Source organism: Ceratotherium simum, chromosome 21 (genome assembly GCF_057802395.1).
Source record: "Ceratotherium simum simum isolate JZ-2026a chromosome 21, ASM5780239v1, whole genome shotgun sequence".
Taxonomy (NCBI): domain Eukaryota; kingdom Metazoa; phylum Chordata; class Mammalia; order Perissodactyla; family Rhinocerotidae; genus Ceratotherium; species Ceratotherium simum.
Window position 1 is genome coordinate 17072411 of NC_141920.1, and position 18805 is coordinate 17091215.

The 18805-nt window shown below is 48.9% G+C and overlaps 1 protein-coding gene across 3 annotated transcripts in view; it reads right to left on the reverse strand.

Moving 5' to 3' along the window:
- TOX2 (TOX high mobility group box family member 2) overlaps nucleotides 1-18805 on the reverse strand; it is a 139027-nt gene that overhangs the window by 69901 nt on the left and 50321 nt on the right. For all 3 annotated transcript variants that reach the window (XM_087445243.1, XM_004430383.2, XM_087445244.1), the window contains exon 2: nucleotides 15822-15887. In XM_087445243.1, coding sequence (XP_087301369.1) covers nucleotides 15822-15887 — 66 coding nt within the window. The remainder of the gene's footprint in view (nucleotides 1-15821; nucleotides 15888-18805) is intronic.

Consider the following 18805-nt stretch of genomic DNA (forward strand, 5'->3'; position numbering starts at 1 on the left):
GCCCCGACAGGCTGTGTGACCTTGAGAAAGTCACTGCCCCTTTCCGGGCCTCAGTTACACCACCTGTGAAAAGAGGGAGTTGGACCAAGGGATTTTTAAACCCACGTTTAATTCCTGGATGTGCCACTGGTTTGCAGGTACACAGGCAGACATGAGGCAGCGCTGATGTTAAAAGCATTTTAAAATGATGAGTAGGCTCTCCAGTTGTTTCCGTGTAAAAATAGCTTCTGGAAAAAAAATTATGTCTATTTGAAGCTTTTTTTCTTTTCCATTTCTACCTTTTGAAAACTACACAAGTAGCATTGTCTAAAAATGTGCCAAGCCAGCTGCCTGGGGATGAACGTGCCGAAGATCTCAGAGACTGGCCTTTGTGAGTGTTCTGAAGTCCTCTGACCCAGGGCTAAGGAGAGAAGTCCCCCAGTCCATTCTGCTCCAGGAACACTGCCCCGCTCAGACCCTTGCAAGGCCTGCCGCCTTCACAGCAGGGTCTCAGTATCTGTCTGGCATGTGAGGCCTCCTGAACCAGGTCCTGCAACCTTACCTGACACCAGGCACAGCAAGCCCACTGCAGCCCCCAGATACTGCATGCTCTGGTATCACTAGACACCTGGGTGTGCTGGACCCTCTACTCAGGCCATTGTCCCTCCAGGTGACAGCTGCTCATCCCAGGACCACCACAACACTCTTCTGCCTTCCCAGGTGGTAGCACCGAGGACTGCGCCCAGCTCTCTAAGCCTGCTCTGAGCAGAATGCAGCAAGGCCTCCTCCTACAGCCTGGACCCAATGTTCCTGTTGATATGCCCCAAAAGTCCCATCAGGAGACTGCAACCCAGAGCTCATCCACTCCCCTAGGTTTATTGAGCCCCCTCTGTGAGCCAAGCTTGTGCTGCCCTCCTTCCCTGCAGCTTTGTTCAAATAATAATAATAACAGCAAGAATTTATATGGTACTTACATGTGCTAAGCGCATCCCTGTTCTATGTACTTTTCCTACATGAATTTATTAGTCTTCACGACAACTCTGTGAGGCAGGTGCTATTACATACATTTCACAGAAGAAGAAATGAAGACGCTGAGATGTGAAACTTGCTGGAGTCAAACAGCTAGGAAGGGATGGAGCCAGGATTCGAATTCAAAAGTCTAGCTCGGGGGATCTGAATCCTGCCAACCACCACCAATGAGCTTGGAAGCACATCCTCCTTCAGTTGAGCCTTCGGATGAGACTATAGCCCTGATCAACACGTCGACAGCAGCCTCACGAGAGATCCTGAGCCACAGGCACCCAGCTAAGCCACACCTGGATTTCTGACCCACGGGAACTTAAGAGATAATTAATGCATGTTGTTTTTAAATTTAAAAGCCTAGCTCATGAATTGGTACTCATAAGGAATGCATGATTCTGCCTCTTTATAAACAGAAGCGACTGGGCTCCCTCGTGTGCGACGCTGAGCTTCCGTGTTGATTCTGTCTCCATGGGGAGCTCCCCGCTGCCTCCTCTCCCATTCTCTGATTGCTTCTCCCTAGCGGTCCTCAGGGTGGGCCTGTGCCTGTGTCTCCCCGCCCCCCCCGCCCGGTTTATGAACCCCTTGAGCATGGACCCTAATTCCTCTTAACGCTTAGGGGAGACAGTGCACTTTAGGCCACACCTCTCAATGTGTAATGTGCACACAAATCTCCCGGAGACCTTGCGAAAGTGCAGGTTCCAATTTAGGAGGTCAGGGTGGGGCCCGAGACGCTGCTTTTCCAACAAGACCCAGGTGATGCTGCTGGCCCGCGGATCACACCGTGGATCGCGAGGCCTTACGCATTAAAGGCGTAGACTTTGACCCAGACAGGCCACGGTTCAGAGTCCAGTTCTGTCACGTCCCAGCTAGGAGTCCTTGACCTCTGAGGGCTGGAGAGACTTACCCAAGGTCACATGAGAAATTAGAGTTACTCGAGCCACAAACAGAACCCCGTGTTCTGACATCCAGTCCACAGCCTCAAAACTGCAGCAAAACCCACCCTCCTGAGTTCTGAGCCTGGACATGTCTGTGGGTGTACCCTGTATATGTCTACACACGTGAATGGACGTGTCTGCAGAGAGGTACAAATGCTTGTACAAATGTGTCTGTGAAGGTGTCTAAATGTCAGCACACGTGCCAGTGGATCTGTGAGAGCTGTTCATTCATTCATTCATTCATTCAGTGCCTCACTCACTCACCGGATATTAACTCAGCTCCTACTATGTGCCAGGTCCCTGCTCCCATGAAACCAACAGTCTAGGAGGGAAGCAGCCATTAAACAAATAAACACAAATAGAAATCTCATTCATGTATGTGTGTGTAAGTGTGAGTATTGCTCACAACAGCCCCAAGAGCTGGGTGCTATCATTATCTCCATTTCACTGAGGAAACTGAGGCACTGAGAGGTTGAGTAACTTGCCCAGAGTCACAGAGTGATGCTTAATGCATGAAAAGATGTACATCAGCAAGCACGCCTGGGTGAGCACGACGTGCACACATGCTTGTACTTGTGCACACGTGTGTCTGCATACAAGCATGTGTGTATCTGTGCATGTGTCTGCAGGCACTTTTCCACAGACATCTTCAAATATTCCATAAATAAGATTTTCTGGCATCACAACATAGCATCACAAAAACAAGCGCATGCACGCACATGCACACACATTTTTTTTTTCAGATGTTCATATTTTCAAACATTTCCTAAAACTCTGTCCAAAGAGAAAGGGGAGTGATGGTCGGAGCCTGCAGAACTGAGCAGATGCAGGGAAGCCCACGCCACCTGTTTCCCTGGGCCGAGCCACGGCTGGAGCAATTTCACAGTTCATCATCCATTATGAGGCTAAAATAATTCTTCCCCACCCAGGAAGTTACATAAACTGCTCAGGCTGTAAAGGGCTAGTCCGTCCACACCCCCAGTGGAAACATACTACCCTGGTGATCTGACAGACACAAGATACAGATGACCAGATCCGGCTAGGTTCTTTTCCCATCTCGCTGTGTCTCTAAAAATGGAGACATCTGTATAGATATCTTGACAATTTTTTTTGCTCTTTATTTTAGCATAGGATACCAACAGAAGGTGCACAAGTCATAATGTACAGCTCAATGATGAATCTTCACAAAGCAAACAGACTTGTGCAAACAGGACCCAAATGACAGAGAAAACCTTACCAGCCCCTCAAGGCCCCTTGCTGCCCACCCGCCACCAGGGTAACCACAATTCAGATTTCTATCACCATAGATTCGTTTTGTTCGTTCACGTGCTTTATGTAAATGGAATCATACAGGATGTCCTGTTTTGCTGTCTGGCTTCTTTCACTCAACCTGGTGTTTGTGAGATTCATCCATATTATTGCTTATGGTTATAAATTGCTCATTCTCGTTGCTGCATAGTATTCCACTGTGCAAGAATATTCTGCAATCGTTTATCCACTCTGCTGTTGATGGGCATTTGGATTGTTTCCAGTTTTGTGCTTTTATGAAATGTATTACTATGAACATTCTTATACGTGTCTTTTGGTGAATAGAGGAATGTACTTCTGTTGAGGGCACACCTAGGAGTTGCCTTACTGGGTCACAGAGCTTTAGACACTGAGAAATGGTTTTCCAAAGTGGTTGTACCAATTTACACAGCAACGGATGAGGGCACCAGTTCCTCCACATCCTTGCCAACGTGTATTTCATAAATTTCCAAGTGCTTCCTCACCCCTTCTCCTCTGTGCTTCTCCCACTGCTATCTCAGACAATTGTCCATGAAGGCCAGCAAAGCAAGACTTCCACAAGGCCCTCCTTCCCCATCTCCCTCTCCAAAGCCAACAGTTGTTCACACAGCCCCTCTCCCTGTCCTCCCCAGCCTGGCACACCCTTCTCTCGAGGCCATGCACTCCAGCTCCCCCAGGCTCCTGTGAGTCACCCCCCCACACCCTGCCAGGTCGGTGTCCCTGGGTGGTTGTTCAGGCTCTGCCACCAAGCAAACAGGAGCATCTCCAAGGCCCGCAGTGCTGGCCTGACTTGAGGGCTTCCGGGCTGGATTTCTGTTTACCTGAAACACAACCTCATCTTATTCATTCCACCCCAGTCCTATGTAAAAAATGTTCACAGAAAACTGGGGCTACCAAACATTTCCCTAGCTCCTTCACTATTTTGCTTCTCTACATTGCAAACTCTAACAACAAAAACTTTATCAAGCTCCTATCATAACCAGCACTGGCCAAGCTGGTTACCTTATACCCACCTAACTAGTCCTCTTAACTAACCTTAACTAACCTACTTAACTAGTCTAACTAAACTAAACTACTTAACTAAACTACACCCACTTCTGCTTTTCTTTACCTGCCGGTAGGTAATAACATCCCCATTTTACAGAGGGAGAAAGCAAGGCTAAGGGAGGTCACGTAATTTGGTCACAATCATACAGCGAGAACAAGGCGGAAGTAGGAGTCGCACGGAGCACAGACCTGCCACTCACCTTCACCTGAGTCCCTTGTGCTCCACACTCTCCCAGGAGCTGGCAGGATAAAGGATGCCAGGCCCGGCAGGGGCACCCACTGCATACCTGAACATTTTTTCCCCAACAGAGCCACAGGCTTTGAGTAGACGTGAGAGATGGAGAAATTGGCTGTCTGGACCGCATGAAGGCCTCTTAATGTTAGTGGGATGTGAATCAAGGAGGCTTGGCAAGCCCAGCTGTCCCCTGGAGCACCGGGCTGGAGGTGGTCAAAGGGAGAGAGGTGAGGAGGCGTCGGGCATCTTCAACGGGTTGGCAATTATCAGGAGGCATTTTCTACTAATTTTATTTTGTGGGAGCATTTCTTGGCACATTTTAAAAGCAAGATAGTTCCAATATCATCTTCTCAATTTCAACCCTCAACATAATTTGATTCGTATGAGATATAATAGCTGACTGGCCTCCGCTTTGCTGATATTTCTGATGCTGCATTTGACTCCTGCGCCCAGCACATCTTGGGGGGATGACCTTGGGCAAGTTGTTTTACCTTCCTGAAAATCAGCTTTTCATCTGTAAAACAGATTCCTTAATAGCACCTCATGCTAACTACCATTTGCCACGTACCAAGCACTATAATAAGAACTTTGGGTTTAAATGCATCTTATTTACTTCTCTGTGCACCACTCTGAGGAGCTTCTAAAGACAAAATTGAGGCTTGAAAAAGTTGGCTGACTTGTCCAAGGTCACCCAGCCATGAAATGTCAAGACCAGAATTTGAGTTCCGGTCTGTCTGCTCGTGTCATTACGCTCATAGCCCATCCAACCAACAGCACCTTTTTATTGTCGCCACTGGCGGGCTGAAACCTCACTCAGAGCCACTGACCTACACCTTGGGGGTCCCCTCAGCACTGGGGAGACTCAGTCAGGTGGGGGAGGTCAGTCTCTGGCCTGTTGGACAGACGACTGTCCCTCCTAGGGACTCAGGTAAGGGGTGGAGGAGGCCAATCCCTCGGCCACAGACATAACCTAGAAGGTCTCTCCGAGACTTACCCATTCAGCTCCCATTCACAGACGCAGAAACCAGGGCTCAGAGAGGCAAATGACCCACCCAAGGGTACACAGCGAGAGAGATTGAAGAGAGCCAGTCCCAGGCTCCTGACCCTCCAGAAGCAAAGCACCTTTCCAGAATGGTCCCACATCTGGCCTCATTTCTACTCCTTGATCACAGGGTGAGCTCACATGTAGCAGTAAACAAATGTGTTAAGTCAGGAGCTCTCCCGCCCTCGCCAGCAAAGACCCAGGCCCTACAGAAGATACTAAGTTCAAGGTGGCTGAGAGTGGGACAGGGGTACTGTTTTAAAGAAAATCCTTGAAATTACGTTTCCACCCACTGCTGTTCCCTCCCCCAACCCATAAACTTCCCGCACCATCTTCATTGTTTCCACCCCATTTAGAGAGAGAGTGAACGTTTCCAGGGATTCAATTTCTTTCATAATAGTTGGAAGGAAACACAACTATACGCTGTAAACATCCACTGCATTGTATGAAAAATATCTTTATTACAGAGGAGGTGCAATAAATGCGGACCAAGACCCGCCCCCCGCCAAATCCGTGTGCTAATGCCTCCGTGCCTGTGCCCTCAAATATTTAAACCTCTCACAGCCAGGAATCGAGAACTTTAAAATAAATACATTTTTAGCCATTGGGATGCAAAATGAAGATTGGTGAGGTGTGAGTACCCAGTCCTTCTCAGCAGTTTTCTCTCAATGAAAACAAGAGAGGCTCGTCCATTTTTCTGAGCACGTGCATAGGCCTGATGAAGGAAAGCTCATTAGTTCAGTCTGATATATACTCAATTCTCTCCATATACATAGGATGGGGTTTTTTTCCCTCCTGGCATTTTATTCTCCAGCTGCGAAATGATATTAAATTTCATCAGATTTGAACAAAATCTATGGTCTTGAAACAGTTTCCTTTAAGGCCTCTCATATTTATTCAGAATTCATGAATCATGTTCCGATAACACAACCATAATTATTTTTAAAGTGTGATGTTTGTGGCTTTAATAGGAAATGCTTGCAAAAGGCCTTTTCTCTTTGATTGTTTGTAATCTTAGCAGTAATCGCTGCTGCTCCCTTCTCTGCACCACAGCAGGCGAAACACAATTTCATTTTAATATGAATCGCGAGCTCTTCACCCAGGTTTTAATTAAAGCAATAAAAGCCACGTCGTTTTTGCCCTTTATGATGCACACAGATTCAGAAGCCGGAGTTACTAAGCCTAGAATCTTAGATTTCAACAGTGGCAGGAGGGTGTCCTGCCTCCCAGGGCATTTACTGGGAAGTATCTTTGTTTGTTTGTTTCAAAAAGACTCAACTCTCTCTCTGTCTGTCTGCCCTGCAGTTTCCTCTTCTGTAAAATGGGACAGCAACAGGACCTGGCCGACAGAGTTAATGTGAGGATGAAGTGAGACCAGCCACGGAAAACACGTGGCCCTGGTGCCTGAGCCCAAGGAAGTGCACAGTAAACGTTCGTTACCATCAGCATCATCAGTATTCAGGGCTGGAAAAGGCCAACAGACCATTCACCCTCATTCACACGAGGAAACTGAGGCTGAGAGAGATACCAACACGTAAAGGATGGAGCCCAGCAGAACCTGGAACTCAGAGCTCCTGGCTCCTTCCCCATTCCGGGCATCCTACACTGCCCCCTGCTGGAAGGAGGCTGCGCCTTCAAGACCACAAGGACAGTGTCCAGGGACTGCAGGTCTGACCCTGACTGGCTCCTGGTCTTCTGGCCTCTTGGTTATACCATCGACCCACTCTAGGTCTATGCTTGACCCAAGTGGTAAGAAACAGACCAGGCATCCCTGAGTATCTATGAAGGAAGGCTGTCGCACAAACAGCCTTCCTTCTGTTCTTGCTGTGGTGTTCAGGACCAACAGCAAGAATCCACTCAACTCAAAGTCCTTGTGTGCCTGTTGTGTGACAGTGCGGTGCGAGGTGCTGCGAGGCCTCAGTTTGTAGTATGGGAATCTTGGCCTTTATGACATGATAACTCCACTCCCGCACACGTTCTGCTGGTCCATCTAGGAAGGGATGCTGAAGGAGCAGTGGGTGGGCAGGGTCCACACTGGGTGCTGCTCGCAGCTGGCAGTGCTCCTAACTGGTGTACTCACCATGCTCCGTAGGCCCCAGGGTTCCCCAAGGAGCACCTCCAGTGTAAGCCCCCTGAACCTTCATGCCTTACTGTGCAGTACCTCTCTCCTCACAAACAGGCCCTGGGACCACTGGGACTCCCCCTCTAAGAACAACAAAATCCCCTGTTTCCCCAGCCGCATCTTAGAACACACCTTCCACTTGCCTCCTGTCTCAGTGGGAACCTGTCTCCTCCACGCGTTCTGTGGGTGAGCTGCCCATTCCCCCACCGCCCACGTATCTCAGGTTGGAAGGCGGAATTGACATCCTCCTCCCTCTCCACTGACCCATCCAGACCACCATCCACCTTCCCTACAAATCCCACCCCCACCCCACTCAGCTCCATCAGCATCCAGCCGCTCATGTTGCCCACGCAGCCCCCGCTCCTCCTCCTTCCCCGTCATGCTCCCAGCCTTCGGCTCTGGGCTCCGCTTCCCAACCACCCCACCCCAGCATCACCCTGGGTCCCTTCAGCACAGCCACCATACTCATGCTGGGTTCTTGGCTCTTCACCACCTAGGAGCTTCTACTCCACTTTGTGTCAGCTTCCCACTCCCCAGACACACCCAGGACCCCGTCGATGCCCACGGCTGCTCACCTTCAAATCACCACCCCACTTCCCACTCTGTGACTAAGGAGTCCTCACCATCCAGCTCCTCCCTCGGGGACTCTGTGAGCCAAGGGCCCTCCTCTCTTCTCTCCTCGCCCAGCTTAGATTCCCTGGTCCTTCACTTCAGTCTCCCGAGAAAAAAAGTTTGAGCTTCCTTCCCGTACGCCTGCCTGGCTAATGCTTGCCCTGGATGCACACAACCGTCTTCCCCCGCCCAGTGCCTGCACCAGGAGCTCAGTCTCCCACGCGTCACAGCGAATATCGCAGACCTTCTCCACCCCTCAGACCTCCAGTGCCCTGCCTCTCAGCAGGTGACCTGCCCACCAACGTCTCTGAGAAGACAGATGCTTTCAGGTGCAGACACACTCTGCTCCCAGCCAACCCATCTACAAAACCACACTCCTTTTCCTCTCTGTGCCCTCTCCTGGCTAAGGCCAGAGCTTCTACCTCCGGGCAGGACCCACCCCTCCCACTTTCTCCCAAACTTAAACTATAAATTAACCTTTCCCTCTCTTGAACCCTGAACTTCACCCTTTCTCCTGGATGCCCTCCATCAACAATTAAACATTCTAAAGATTCTCTCATCTTGGAAAAAAAAATCCCTTCTGTGGAATCATCTCATTGAGTGACGGCCCTCACCCTTGTCGTGCACAGCCAGACTTCTCACACAGGAGGTCTGCACTTACTGTTTACATCCTCTCTTCACACCTGCCCCTCCACCCACCCTGGGACCTGCGACCCACGCTACGTCGCCTACACACGGAAGCTGCTTTTTCTGAGATCCAGGATGACTTCCTTTTTCCTAAAACTATGGCATGTATTTCAACTCTTATCCCAATCAATCCCTCAGGAGCATCTGACTCTCTCCTTCCTGTTTAAATTTTACTTAATGTCTTGAAATTATAACAAATCCCCCTGTTAAAACCCCTGATGTATAAAAAGGTACAGTGAAAAGTCTCTCTTCTACCCCTGTCCACCTGCCCAGTTTCCATAACACACACAACATGTACACATAAACCAACACAAACACACATACGCGTGCACACACACACATACGCACACACACAATGTACAAAGCCTCTGTGATAAGTTTCCATATGTGCTTCCAGAGTTGCTTTGATCAAATACAAGCACACAGAAACATACATTCTTACTACCTGTTTTGCAAAAATGATAACATGCTGTATTTACTGTTCTCCACCTTGCTTTTTTTTTTTTTCAGTAAATGATGTATCTAAAGAACTTCTCTATCACTTCAACTTCCTCATTCTTTCTTCACAGCCACAAGTATTCCAATGGATAGATGTACAAATTTATTTAAATAATCCCATATTGTGGCACATTTGGGTTGTTTCCCATCTTTGGCCATATAAACAATACCAAAATGAATAATCTCAACTATGTCATCGCTCATGTGTGCAAATATATCTGTAAGATATGTTTCCAAAAGGGGAATTGCTGGGTTAAAGGTTAATGCATTTGTAATTTTGATAAATGTTGCCAATTTGCCCTCCATAGGGGTTACACCAATTTACTCTCCCTTCAGCGATGTATACAAGTGACTGTTTTCCCACACGGCTCTGACAGAGTGTGCTATCAAACCTTTAGATTTTTGCCAATCTAATAGGTGAAAATGGTAGTTTTAATTTGTTTCTCTTATGAACTATTTTTAGCACATTTTCATATATTTAAGATCCATTTGTATTTCCTTTTATGTAAACTATCTCCTGCTCATTTTCCTGCCAGGGTTTTGAATTGATTTCTAGGAACTCTTTATACATGAGGGAGATTAGTCCTTTGACTATGTTGTGAGTTGAACATACTCTTGCCCAATTTTTCATTTGTCTTTTGACTTTACTTATGCTGTTTTGGCCATACAAAAGCTGTTTTCCATTTTAATTTATGGTAAAAACTTTAAGTCTTTTCTTCTAAGACTTTGAGTCATAGAAATGTCTTTCTCATTCCAAGTTGTAAAGTATACCTTAAAGGTTTTTGTCTGGTGCCTTTATGGTTTCCTTGAGTACATTTAAATCTTTTATTTACTTAAAATTTTTCCTTTGATAACAAAGGAGCTGTTGATCCAACATCATTTTTCCCAGATTCCTTCCTCCTTCTTGAAACACTCTGCTCTTGGCTTCTAAGATGCTATGTTCTCCCCTACTTCTCTAGCCACTGCTTCTCAACCTACTCCACAGTCTTCTTCTCATCCTCTACTTTGCTTTCCAGTGTTGGGGTTCAATTTAAGAGGCATTGTTCCTCTGTTCTTCTCATTCTTCTCTCTTCCCATACATTTCATCCTCTCAAGGTTTTAACACCATCGGTTGAGGACTTCCAAGCTCACTTCCCCCACAAGCTCCAGATGTGTATAACCATCTACCTACTTGGACATCTCCACTTGAACATCTCAAATGTAACAAGTCCAAGTCTGACCTCATCAAACTTGCACCTCCCCAGGCCTTCCCCAGCTAAGAAAAGGGTAACACCATGCTGGAGAATGGGCTCATGCTAGAAGCCTGGGAGTCATCCTTTACCCTTCCATTTCTTTCTCTCTCTACATCCATCATCATCAAGACCTACCAATATATTTCCAAAACATATCTCACATCCATCGACTTCTTTCCATCTCCTCCGCCTCCACTGCACTCTAAGACATCATCCTTCATTTGGCCTAGTACCACACTCTCCCATGTGGTCTCCTGTATCCACTCTTGCCATTGAGCTTTTAAAATTGCAAATTTGATCATGTCATTCAATCTCTCTCTTTCTCTCTTTCTCATTAACAAAGCCCAGTGACTTGCTTTGACTAACAGAATGTGCTAGAAGTAGTCATGTGCCCATTCATTTTTTCTCTCTCTCCCCCTCCCCCACACACACAAACACACACACACACAAACACACACACACACAAGTTCTTTCAATAATTCTTAGGACAAAGTTGGAAATCTTTAGAAGAAGCGGTACTTAGAGCCGTGACAGTGGAAAACTCTCCACAGCTAGGAAGCCTGTACTGAGAAGGTGACATTTGCAGTGCCCTTGAAAGAACAAACAGGCATTTGTTGGGTGAAAATGGCTAGAGGATTCCTATCAGAGGAAACAGTGCACACAAAGGCACAGAGTTGTAAATGAGCACAAGAGATGACCAGAGAGTCATCTAGTACAATCAAAGCATTATTTATGGTAATAAAAACAACTCATAGCTAGTTTCATCAAACACTGTTACTTTAAACACTATCTTGGGTTAGATTCCCTTGAAGTAGAGCCTGAGATGGGGATTCCTATGAGAGTGACCTCTTGAGAAGTAACTCGGGAGAAGGGAAGGGAGGGAAGCAGGACAGGGCAGGGGAAGGAGCCGAGCAAGGATGTGGCCTCAGCTGGAGTCAGCTAGCGCTCCGTGGGGAGTTGCAGAGCTGATCCCCCTTGAGACAAGGCACCTGGCCTTCTAGAACATCCCCCACACGCCCTCCCAGTTCATGGTTCCCATTAGGCAGAGGCCAGGTCTCCAGAGAAGGGGCAGCTATGAATGGTTAGCAGCCAACACTCACACCAGCTGGATGACGGGCACCCTAGCCTGGTGAAGGGAGTCTGGGGGAGGCACCAACAGAACCCACAGCACACACCTCCCATGCTTCTCACAGCACCCCAGGAGGCTGGCGTCACTCTTCCCATTGGACGGAAAGCTAACACAACTTGCACAAGGGCGTCTGGCTGGGATGCGGAAGAGCTGGAATTTGAATCCAGGTCTGCTGAGACTCTAGCCCAGTTCCTTTCCTCTGCACCCTCTGCACCTTCTCCTTCAGGACGAAGGAGACTCTTCTCAGGTCACATAACCAGGAAATACCAGTCCCTGTCACTCCTGGAGAGGCTCTCCTCTCAATACAGGGAAGAGCTGATCCCTACCAGGCCCCCCACCCCAGCAACTGCTGAGGGGCCGGAAGCCATGCCTGAGGACAGCATCCCCATCTCAGACCACCCAGGCAAGCCGGGTACAGAAGAAACACAAGGCTCAGGGAGGGGGAAAAAAAGCGATAATTTGTGAAAGCTAAGGCAGCTATGCAGGAATTCTGTGGAGACTTACAAAAACCAAACAATGGAGCATGCATTTGCAAAAGAAACTTCAAGCCCATAAGAGCTGGTTGGAAAAGTTTTTACAAGGGACACAGTTGGCTGATATATATCCCATAGGAACCTCTGTCTCAGCTGCAGTTTCTAAACAAAGAAGTTGGTGTTTCAGGTGAAGGTTACATTAAAGAACAGGTTTTTAACATGATGAAATTGGATATTCTGGAAGCAAACGTCTTCTAGAAATGGCTTCCCGCTTGTGTCCAGAGCTTTGCACATAGTAGGTGCCCAATAAACATTTGCTGAATGGGTGAATCTTGTTTTTAACTGTATTTATAAAATGCATTTTATGCCATTTAGAGTGTTTATCCTCTGAATCCTCTATTGGCTATGAGACCTTCAGTTTGCCCACATGTTTACATCACTCCTTCAGTAATTGGGACAATACAATTCCTACGGTTGATGAGGCCACACACCGTGATAGGGTGTTCGTGTGCATATGTGAACGTGTGGGTTCAAGCAAGCATTCCAGGGAAAAGACTGGAAGGAAACATACGGAACTAGAGACCAGTGGAGCCCCGTGTAGCCATGAGGAGCTGCAGGTCCTGGAAGAGTCTAAGTTATCCTCCAGCAAAATTGGCATGAACTACATCCCACGTGTTCCCCACATGTGGTAGTTTGTTTAAAGACCACAACACTTTGCAGCTCCTCCTATTAAGAGGTGGCGTCTGTTTCCCCATTCCTTGAATCAGACTGGGCTTGTGACTTGCTTTGACCAACAGAATGTGCTGGAAGTACTCATGTGCCAGGTCTAAGCCTAGACCTCAAGAGGTCTTGCAGCTTCTGCTCTTGCTGCTTTGGGAACCCTCTGCCACCACGTGAACAATCTCAGGCTGCCTGCTGGAGGACGGGAGACCATCTAGAGTAGAAGTGAGTCCCCCATACCAGTCAGCCTACTGCCGACCTGGCAGCTTACTGCTGCCACTTAATCATCCTAGCCACAACCAGAAGAGCCACCCAGCTGAACCCAGCCAAACTGCCCACTCAGGAATCATGAACTAGATAAATATTTGTCGTTCCAAAATGCTAGGTTTTGGGGTGCTTATTATGCAGCAAAAGCTAACTGATACACTATAAGAAGTCTAGATTGTAATTGCTAAATCTGTTTACATCAAGGTTGGTTCATGCCACCAGGGGGACTTAGTCAATCTCAGGGAATCCTGATGTCTCCTTTATAAAGTTCTAAGTTAGGGAGACTCTCTGAGTGACAGCACAAGAGACCTGGAGGGATCCTTGGGGAGTCCAACCACCTCATTCCACCGTTAGGGAAACTGAAGTCCAGACAAAGAGAAGGAGCCACATCACTCATTACACAAATATTTTCCGAGTGCCTTCTATGTGCCAGGCTTTGTGTCACACCGGGGGACACAACAGTGAATAAGAGAGACCAGATCCTGCCCTCATGGAGGTCACAGTTCAGTGTGGAAATCGGATGTTAACCAAGTCATCACACAGATAAGCAGACAACCACAAACGCTGACAAATGCCGTGAATTAAAGGACACGGTGCCACGAGAGAGAATCATGGGGAGGGGACTAATTTGGATTTGGGGGGTCACCAAGAGCTCTCTGAGGAAGTGACATTTGGGCTGAAGCAAGTTGGTGGCAGCCTTGAGGTGGGAACGGAGCTCTGCACAAACAGCAAGGTAACGTGTGGAAATTTATTTGGGTCTCAGCTGTGCAGGTTCAAATCCCAGCTGTCCTGCTCCCTGGCTGAGTCAATCAATGTCCTGGAGCCTCAGTTGCCTCATCTATAAAATGGGGTGAACAATAATGTCTACTACTTCTCCAGACTGTTGTGAAGATCAGCTGAAATAACCACTGAGAAAAGGGCTTTGCACACTGCAAAGTGTTGGGTGAACAGCTGAGGTTGTTGCTGTTAATGGTTTGGGGGGTACATTTATTTGTCCTGCCCCTCCTCTCCAAGGACTGTGCTCCCCTCTGCCCAAGCCTAGAGCAGGCTTGGAGCCCTACTGAGCCCCACTCTCCCTTCTTGGCGGAAGCACAGAGCCAACACTCTCCATCAAGGTTTGAACTAGAACCTACTCCACCGCAGTATGGTTCTGAGAGCCAGGACCCAGGATGTTAACAAAATGCAATTTAAACATCGCTAAAGGGCTCAGACGAGATGTTCAAGGGTAAGCTCTGGTCTTTTGAGACAACCACATTTCCAAGATAATTAAATAACTTCAGTGGACTCTTCCAAAACGAGCATTTCCAGGACCTGGAGTCTTGCCCGCCAGTTTCTTGCAGGTTGGCACTCATCGATGCAATATAAATGCAGCTTTGCAGCAGCACCATGGTGCTCACACGGTCACAGGCCAGAGAGGGCCCGGTATGGCGGCCCCAGCATGAGCACCCCTGCAGTGGCAGGGGAGGGGGTGCAGTGTGGCTTCCACACTGCAGGGGGACTATAGTATCTCCCCTCGCTGGCTGTGCTCCCTAAGGGCCACAGGCCCACATCTTCTCAGCTATGTCCCCCACAGGACCTGGCACATAGTAGGGCACATAAATGTTTGGGCTTCTGTTTCCCCAGCTGGAAAATGTGGGCCCCGCCGCCCAACATGGACTGCCACAGCCACCACGACTGCACAGACAGGGGTGGAGGCAGCCCCAGGGATGGCTGACCTCCAGCTCGCAAGTTTCTCAGCAGCTACGAAACCCCGTGGCTCTCCACCCAGCACCCTGGGCTTCTCCACCCTGCAGGCACCACTGCTTTAGGGAACCATCCTCCAGGATGCCACAGTCTGCAGTGAGGACCATCCCTAGCGTCCCAGCCTGCGGTGAGGACCCTCTCTGGCATTAGAGTCTATAGTGAGGATGCTCCCAGCTGAGGCAAACCTTAATTTTCAGGGACCAGGCTCTCAGTGGAAAATCAGCCGGCATCTGGGACTCCCAGAAGGCTGGGCTGGGGCTGGGGACAGCCTCACCCAGGCATGACTTAGCCCCCTTTGCCACTGGGGAGGACCGCAGAGGAAGCCTCTGCTCTCCCCTCTTTGTGCCATGTCCACAGCCCTCCCCAGCAGCATCAGACGACTCCAGGTGGGCGGGAGAACTCTGCATGCCTTCACATGGGTGTATGTGCCTCTATACCAATGTATGTCCCCCCGGGTGCTGTGTGATGGCAAGAGGCAGTCAGTACCGGGGAACATGTGACATCTCTACTCACTGCTGCTGAAGATTTCCCCTCTGTGCCTGGGGAATGTGGGCAACACATTTTGAGTTTTATCAAGTTTTCAATGATGCCCATTTTAAACTAAGTAGGTGATTTACAGAAAACCGTAGTCCTAGTTTGATTGTCATGGACTCAACTGATACTCTTGATCATTCTGCGACAGGAGAGTGGTAGGCTGTGCCCCCCACTCTATACCCCTCCCACCCTCACCCCAGCTCGGCTCCAGCCAGCCCAAGGCTAGACCCCCACTCAAGGAGGCCGGGGCACCCACCTGACTAGTTGATAGGAGCTCCGGGTTTCCGTCACTCATCCCCACGTAGGCACTGTCACCATCAAACTGGAACAGAGAGAGAGAAGAGGCTCTGAGTAAAATGTTCTCAAGAAGTCCCCAGAAGAAGAATCCAGAGGAGGTCAGGGGACTGAATGCACTGAAGGGAAAGGACTTCAGGGCCTGGAGAAGCAAAGATTGGAAACCAAGATGCCTGACTCCCCATTTCAGCAGGGCTCCCTCTAGGATAGAAGGAGCAGCCCTGTTCTGCGGCCCCTGAGGGCTCAGGTTAGCACCATTAGTCATGGTTAGGATGAAGACAGGAAAACCTTTCTGCCCTTATACCTTGTCCATAGATGTAGCAGGCGGCCTTGTCAGATACTGAGCTCCCCATCCCTGGAAGTATGCAATATCTCTCTCGCCCAGGATGCCATCAGGCTATCAGCTGGAGCTGGAAATCCACATGATGGAGGGAGGCCGAGATCTGTAGAGACTCGAGGTCAGGACAGCCTGCCCCAGACATGCCCTCCAGGTCTTACCATCCTAAGAAGCTCTGCCCCTTCTCATTTGCCCCTTAGGCCACCCTCGGCCACAGGCAGTGAGGACTATGGTGGAAACCATGCACAGGAACTACACTCCTGTTTCTGAGAAGCTGCCCAGTCTGGATTCAGGGAGCTTGCCCTGCAATAGGCAGCAGGTGTGGTGGGAGAAGTGTGGGCTCTGGGGCCACTGGCTCCCCGTTTCCCTGATGTGTGATCTTGAGCTGGTGTCTGAACATGTGAGGTTCCTCACCTGTTGAGTGGGGATAATGACAGGTATCCCTTCTCCACGGGATGTTGCACTGAAACCTACAGAGCACTTAGTCCAGTTAGTTCCCCTCCCTTGAGACGGTGTCTTGGGTAGGGCTCCCTAGAGGCAGAGCCTGAGACAAGGATTCAGATGCACGTGAGCTTTGAGAGTGCTCTTTAGGAATGACCTGTAAGGGAGGGAGGTAGGCAGGACAGGGCAGTGGAAGGAGCCAAGCAAGGATGTGGCCTCAGCTGGAGACTCACTGCAGCCCGATCCCATTGGGAGTCTGGGGCACGAATTGCACCACAGAGTCAGTCCCGCAGGAAGCAAGGGGCCGGCCTTTTGCAGCCCATGTAAGTCAGTCACTGGCTGTGGGCTGCCCTTAGGGGACAGGGGGAGGCATAACCTTCTGAGCAAGGTGGCCCCCATCTTGCTAAGGACAGTTCCCCAGAGAACAGTGCCAGTTGTGAGCCATCTGCAGCCCACGCTCACAGCAGACAGGAGAGGCTGCGCAGGCTAGTAAAGGGATCCGGGTGGGGTGCCAACAGCAGCAGGCCATTTTATTTTAATAGAAAATTTTTATTCTTTCATTAGGTTACATTCACACGGTTCAAAATTCCCAAAGTAGGGGGCCGGCCCGGTGGCGTAGTGGTTAAGTTCATGTGCTCCACTTTGGCAGCCCGGGGTTCGCAGGTTCAGACCCCAGGCATGGACCTCTGCACCACTCATCAAGCCATGCTGTGGCAGGTGTCCCACATATAAAGTAGAGGAAGATGGCATGGATGTTAGCCCAGGGCCAATCTTCCTTAGCAAAAAGAGGATTGGCAATGGATGTTAGCTCAGGGCTAATATTCCTCACCAAAAAAAAAAAAAAAAATTCCCAAAGTATTAAAAGCAACAGAGTGAAAAGTCTCCTTCCTACCCACCGCCCAGCCATCCATTGCCCCTCTCCAGAGGCAACCACTGCGTCTGCCAGCTTCCTTGAGACCCTTTCAGAGATGGCGTACATATATACATTTTACAGTCATTTCTTTCACACAAATGACAGCATACTATACACACTGTTTTGCACCTTATTTTTCTCCTAGCAACACATCTTGGAAAGCGTTTTATATCAGAACATAATTCTGCCTTCCAATTCTGCCTACCTAGTATTCCACAGTAGAGACATAACATTTATATTTAAGTAGTTGAGCACATGGGCAATTGAGTTGTTTCTCGTCTTTTGCTATCCCAGCGTTGCTCCCGTGAATATTTTTGTACATCCATCATCTCACATGGGTGTGAGTTTATCTGTAAGATTAGTCTGTATAATCGCTGGGACCAACTGTGTGTGCATTTGTAACTCTGACGGACACTGCCAAGCAGCCCTCATGGAGGCTTTAAAAATCCACACTCCTGCAATCATGCACAAGACATCAGTTCATCCAGACTCTCTTCACTCAGAGAGGCTTTCCTCAGCAACCAGCTCACATGCCAGCCTCCCACCTCCCACCACCACCACTGTTCCCAATTCCCTTGCCCCGCTCTACCTTATTCTTTGCCATAGACCCTTTCACCTTCTAGCAGTCAGTATAATTTACTTATTTGCCATGTTCTTTGCTTACAATTGGCTTCCCCCTACTAAATTAGAGGTTCTCCATACACTGATGCCTCCCAAGCACCTAGAAGAGTGACTGGCACAGAGTAGATACTCAATAAATGCTTGTTGAATGAATGAATGAAGCAACCACCACACCATTCACATTGTCTGTTACCAGGCAGTCTTTCCATGGAGGCAGTGGGATTGGTGGTTACACCCTGTGCCTTCCCAGCACAGGGATGGGCAGTCCTTCGGTGACTGCTGGATTAGCAAAAGAAAAGGCCGTGCCATGCCTGCCTAGAGTCTGGGCAGTGACCCCAGATGCAGGGCTCCATCCACCACACTGCACACAGAGCTCAAGCTTCAAGCCCCTGCTCAGAAACCACCTCCTCCAGGAGGCCTGCCATGCTCTCGCCTCTTCTGGCTGTCCCTCTTACAACACAGACTGTCTTCACATTCATCTTCTGCCCCAGAGTGGGAGCAACGTGGAGGCTGGAACTGTGTCCTGGTCATCTCCAAATCCCCCAGCGCCTGGCACAGCTTGGCACCAGGAACGGGACTATGCATTGGGCAGGATGCGGAGCTTTCAACAAAAGCTCCTGGGTATTATTTGATG